The 5899-nt window shown below is 41.1% G+C and overlaps 1 protein-coding gene across 1 annotated transcript in view; it reads right to left on the bottom strand.

Annotated features, from left to right (window-relative positions):
• Positions 1-5899, bottom strand: part of arhgap31 (Rho GTPase activating protein 31) — a 21922-nt gene continuing 16023 nt past the window's right edge. The window contains exons 10-12 of the mRNA XM_027025807.2: positions 4978-5784; positions 4375-4538; positions 1-3890 (exon numbers count right to left, since the gene is read on the bottom strand). Coding sequence (XP_026881608.2) covers positions 1650-3890; positions 4375-4538; positions 4978-5784 — 3212 coding nt within the window. The 3' untranslated portion in view covers positions 1-1649. The remainder of the gene's footprint in view (positions 3891-4374; positions 4539-4977; positions 5785-5899) is intronic.

A 5899-nucleotide genomic window follows, 5' to 3' on the forward strand; every position in this document is an offset into this window, starting at 1 on the left:
TACATATCAAGTATATTTATTGTTTTGTTTACAATGAATACATACATTGAATTTTGAGTGATACAAAATATAGATTATGAAGTTAGTGTTCTTTGGTTACAGGTATTGACAACATACATTTTCTCTTCTCTGTCTCCATGCGAGAGCATATTGAATGTACACTGGAGAACACCCGTGCTTCTCTTTCTGTGAAACATTACTCTCAGTCCTTGCTCTTCATGTGTTTTACATCATCTTTCATCTTTAGGACCATCATGCCACTTTTCTCTCTCAAAAAAATCTTAAAATACTTACAGATACCAACAAGCTAATCAAAACAGGCCTTAACACAGCAAAAGAAGCAACTTATTTTCATATACTGCACAGCAGCAAAGTATCTGTGCTATCAAAGGCCACAGAACTTTGACAGTGGCAATCTGTAGAAACTACGCAAACACTGTGAATCAAAATTTACATTTTCACTTGTAATGACATGTTTTATACAACAGTGGAACCTATTCCCACAAGGTATAAAATTGGCATCATAAAATGCAGAAATAAATAAATGCATGTTGAGCTTCCAGGCAGTTTTTGTACAATGAGATGTTTTTCATCATAGACAGAATTTTGAAAGAGACATTTCTATGTTGATTTCAGGAATCATTATGGAATGACATAAATGCATGTTAACTGCATGCTTTTAATATCTTTGGCAAATTTAACATTTCAGGCTAGATGAAGCAGTAGTAATAAAAAAATAACCTACAAACAACAAATGTGACTCAAGCAATGTTTCAGTCCATTGCCTGTTCAAAGTCAGGCCTGGCCTGAGTCACTGCTTAAGATTCCAAACTTTTCTCTGCAGTAAAGGTATGTAACTCTTGTACATCAGCACATTCAGTACTAATTGCCACATTATTAACAACCCTGGATATTTTATGTATTGGCACATCTCATATCTACAACTTCTCAAATAGATAATAAAAGAAAATGGAAAACATATTTTATGAAAAACTAAAAACAGTGAAAAACAGTGTATTAAAACCTAAGAACACCATCTATAGATTTCATCCTCTTCATTGCTCCCCATTTGGCTCTTTTAAAAACAAATAGGGCATCATACTATAGGTTGGTATGTTTTCTTTTTCACTGAGTACATCATTCAGTATCACTTGCATGGGCCATTTTTTTTTTTTTTTTTTACCAAACGTTATCCGATTTGGTTTTGGTTCCCAGACTACAATCACTGAAATGGATATGAAATGAAAATGAAATACCCATGTTGCAGGATATAATATTAAATATCACTCCAAAGAAAAAAAAACAAGCAAACAACCACAGGGGAATTACTTGTTTCATGTAACATTTCTGTGTATGGCTGAATTGTCATTTTGCAAAACAGAAGGGACAATACTTGGCACTGAGCAGTTTTTCAGTGCTGCTTGCCTAAAATGCATTTAATTTATCTTTAAGAATGGTAGAAGTATTCTATGGTGAGGTTGCCAGCAGCAGCATTTTAAAACAAAGCCTAATACTTAAAGTTCTAAATTTGTCTTCCTTAGAATTTAAAGAGAACTTGTTATTCAATATGGTACAATATTCGTCAAGGAAAAAAAACCAAAACCTCAGCTAGTTATGATGTGAACATCATTCATGAGTCTTAGAGCAGCTCATTCAATCTGACGGTTGCTTCTGCTGTCAAAAATCATAGATCTCCTCTGAGGCTGGTAAAAGCAGCTTGTAGAGGTCTCTAGTCTTTGTCCACTCTTGGGTAAAGTCATTTTATTTCGCAGAGTGACCCCTTCTGGAGTCTTGAGGTTTTCTGCTAGCTCTTTAGTGAATACATCAAGGGGTGATGTTTTGGTAGGACTCTTGATAGGTGACAGGACAACTTTGCCATCATCCCCCACTGGAGGATAATCCATAATTGGGAAAGGAGGGCTGAAGAGTATGAGGCTTTGAGGTCTTGGACGATTCCTGAAGGAAGATCTCTGAAGTAAGGTGGATCGTTCGGGTCTGGGACAGTCCATGAAAGAGTCTCCGTTGGCAGATCGCTTCCTCCTCAGTACTGGAGGTTCTGGGGCAGATGTTGGCTTGAGAGTCTCTGTGGGCTTTTCTATGGATGCCTGCTTTTGGACCCTTGGAACTGGTTCGCAGTTTTCCCTTTCTTCTTTGGGATCTTTTACCCCCTGGAGAGGAGGTAGAGAATCTGCTTTCTCTACCTTGTTCTGGTCAGGCCCACATCTTTTATCTTGATCATGGCTGCCCTTTTCTGCCACTGGATGTGGTATGTGGCTGTACTGAATCTTTGGAGGTATAACAGGCACAGCTTTGGCCTGGCTCGTTTTGATCATGAATGCAGTGCGCACTGAAGACACGCTCACTGGTGCAGAATTGCGTCGCATGGGTGCCTGTCGGTCTCGTAAGAACATCTCTAGTTCCAGAGATAACCCATCATGCTTTGTCCCAGAATGTGGTACTGTACCCCTTGGTGAAGAGGAAGGGTCTGCCAGGTCAAGATTCTGCCTATTTGAGATGTCCCTAATACACCGGTGTCCCAGATCCAAATTTAGAGAATAAGGTCTGTGTTTTGGAGCAATGTTTTCCTCATTCCTCCCTGTAATGCATGGTTCATGTGATACCTGTCGGTGAAGCCTTTGGGAAGACACAGAACTCTTCTGTTTTTGAGTGCCAGTGCTTCTCTTTGGTGTTCTGATTGCCTCTCCCTGGTAGATTACTGTCTTGAACTGTGCAAGCTGTGGAGAGTCACATTTAGTCTCTGCTGTCTTCCCAGTCTCTTCTAAGTTAGCACCAAGAAAGAGATCTGATATATCTCCAAGACCAGCTTTGTCCCCTTCTGGTGTTTTTGCTTTGGCAGAGGGACAGTTGAGTACAGTATCAGCTTCTCTGGTCATAGCAGTATGTTCTCCAGATGAACACATAGCATTCACGTGTACGTCCTCTACAACACTCTTGTCTTTTTGCAAGTGGCTGATATTGGGCTCAGTAGACACTTCACTTTCAGCCAGCACTGATGTTTTCAGCAGAGGAAAAAGATCTTCCAGTTTTGGTGTGTGGAGTGGGCTTGTGACCCACAGTTTTGTGGTGCTCAAGTCTTCCCAGGGTTCCACCTGATCTAGTCCTACCAAACGATTCCCCCATATGTCCTCATCATCTTGATGTGAAATTTCTGTGGCGAGACGTCTTCCATCCAAGCATTTTGAGAGCCTTTCCATGCTTCCTTTTACTTTGGCTGTTAGATCAAGACTGCTGCTGTTGGTTTTCTCTTTCTCATTGTCATTGCTTTTCTGCTTCGATGACAAAACACTTTTTTCTGTGGACAAAGTAGGACTCTGACCACATGGGTTAATACTGCCACTGCAGCCAGAAGACTCTTCAGTAATGATGGCTTTCTTGACACAAGGGTCTTCAGAGGAAGGAACTGATGACCATGATTCAGCATCTTGGAGAATGTCGGTCTCCTTCAGATGGAAGAATGGCAAGAATTGCAGCTTGTTGGCCATAATGTCCAGAGACTCAAAAGAATCCAGGCTCCTGTGATCCTTTTTGACATTGACACTGTCCATGTAATTCCAGCTCTGAAGCTCTTGCTCCAAAGGTCTTTCTGGCGAAGGCCTCAGTGTTGGGTTAAAAACAGTAGCACCAGCATGATCTACCATCAGACCTGTATTGACCTCTTTGCTGTGTCCCTTCGAAGATACTGGGTGAGTAGGACAACTGCTTCTTCTTTTAGCTTGAGCATTAAGATTGAGAGCACCATCATTTCCAGTGATTTTGGTCATGGAGGCACTGGATTTCATCTGGTCTTCCAGGATGTTCGTTTCAGACTCAGTGATCCTAAGCTCATGATGCATATTGGACCATGGCTCCTCACTGATTGTCTCAATATCCTATATAATACAATAAAAGTTTTGTTATGATAGGATTGAAACACTAAAGTTTTGAAATATTAATACATCAAAAAATATTACATATTTGCCATTCATTGATATATATATATATATATATATATATATATATATATATATATATATATATATATATATATATAATATGATGAGGACTAGAGTAATTAATTTAGTAGTTTTAGTAAAATAATAAATAGATAAGATCTCGACAAAAGCGGTACTACAAATTAGTGAATAAAAACAGAACTATAAGTCATCCTGTGTTAATATTTCTGATAGTGATTCTAATATAAGATAAAAACAGGATATAGTTAGTATTCAACGAATAGAGTAGATTAATAGAGCATATTAAAATTTAATTGGAATTTCAGGAATTTAGTTGCACTTATTTATTGAATTTAAGTCTATACAGTAAAAAATGAGGACATTTTCGCCGTGTTAAAATGATCATTATCATCACTCCTACCAGTTGGTCCAGATTTTTGGGCTCATTGAGTTGCATTAGTGAGGTGTCCAGTGTTTCCCTGGAGGACAGAGACAATTCTTGTTGCGCTCCTTGGGGCTGAGATGTCATCAGGTTGTCAGACATTTCCACACTGGCGAGCAGCTCTTTCACTTCTGCATCGTTGCCTGAAACAATGGACAGGGAAGAACAACAATGTTGTCATTACAAAGAGCTCCACGTCCTCAAAACATCAGTGCGGGCTTAAGATTTCGTGCAAGGCTGTCGGAACCCTTATGCTTGTTTGACTTGTATTTTCCATAAATGCTTCCAAACAAGGTTTTCTTAATCTTTAAAACAACAGACATGTTTACTGTCGATCCTCATTTGCAACAGCATAGCAAGAAGCTCATTATAGTGAATTAAAACAATGTAGAAGCAGGCATAATTGTCATGTACACATTATCAACATATTTAGGATTCATAGTAGGACCAGTAAAGAATTAGTGTATGATCAGTAATTGTAGGATCAGTTGAGCCAGAAATCATTTACTCATGTTTACATCTGCATACACATGCACACACTCACATACCCACAGACACATACACACAACCCAGTCATCTTACTTTCTGCCCCTGTGTTAGGGGGTCCATCCCTGGTACCCCTCTCCACTGTTTGACTCTCCTCCTTCTCCATGGGGACAGAGCTGCTGTTGCTATAGATACGGCATCCGCTGCCTCTGCTGCTGTCACCAGGCGGTTTCTCTATGCACCCGTTGCCTCTGCCCGCCGCCTTCTCTCTGTTTTGGGAACTGAAACCCCTGCTACCGCTGGGGGCCAACTCCCTGAAACCAGTGTTACCCAGGCTTTCCATGCCATGGGGCTCAGAAGGTTTTGCCAGTGCCCCCCCTGACCAGTCCCATTCCTTCCCCGCCACCCGACAAGGGGTGCTGTTCGCACTGATGACGGCGGACACGCGGAGAGGCACGGATACGGCAAACGGCTCAGAGATGTTGAGGGCCTTGCGTTGATGTCGAGGCGAGGACTCCAGTGGGAACAGGCTGCCTGGGAAAGATGGCCTGGAGGAGCCATTGTTGGAAGAACCAGAATATAGCATGCGGCGATTTTTTGGAGAAGTGGGCCGGCAGGCACCCAGTTCGTCCCCTTTGAACACCTTCAGCTGTTCGGGAAGAGCTCTCTGCAGTGGAGAAGAAGAGGAGGAAGAAGAGGGGGATGAAGATGAGGTATTTGGAGCACCTCGTCTCTTCGTGCTCGGGCTGCCCCCAATAACCCTGCTTGATTTCTGCAGGTCAAATTCCCACTGTGGATCCTGTTCATTTGGATCATAGCTGATGTTCGAATCCAGGGTTCGGGATTTCACCAAGGGGGCGAAGAATCCATTAGTCCCTCTGCCTGATGGAGATTTGCCATCGTCTGAGTGGAAGCAAAAATCAGGGAAATCAAATTTTGATTGTAGTATTAAACGTATGTGATTTAATTTATATTTTCACAATTTAAAAATTGTTTCACATTTTAAAACATTTAAAAA

Source organism: Electrophorus electricus, chromosome 6 (genome assembly GCF_013358815.1).
Source record: "Electrophorus electricus isolate fEleEle1 chromosome 6, fEleEle1.pri, whole genome shotgun sequence".
Taxonomy (NCBI): Eukaryota; Metazoa; Chordata; class Actinopteri; order Gymnotiformes; family Gymnotidae; genus Electrophorus; species Electrophorus electricus.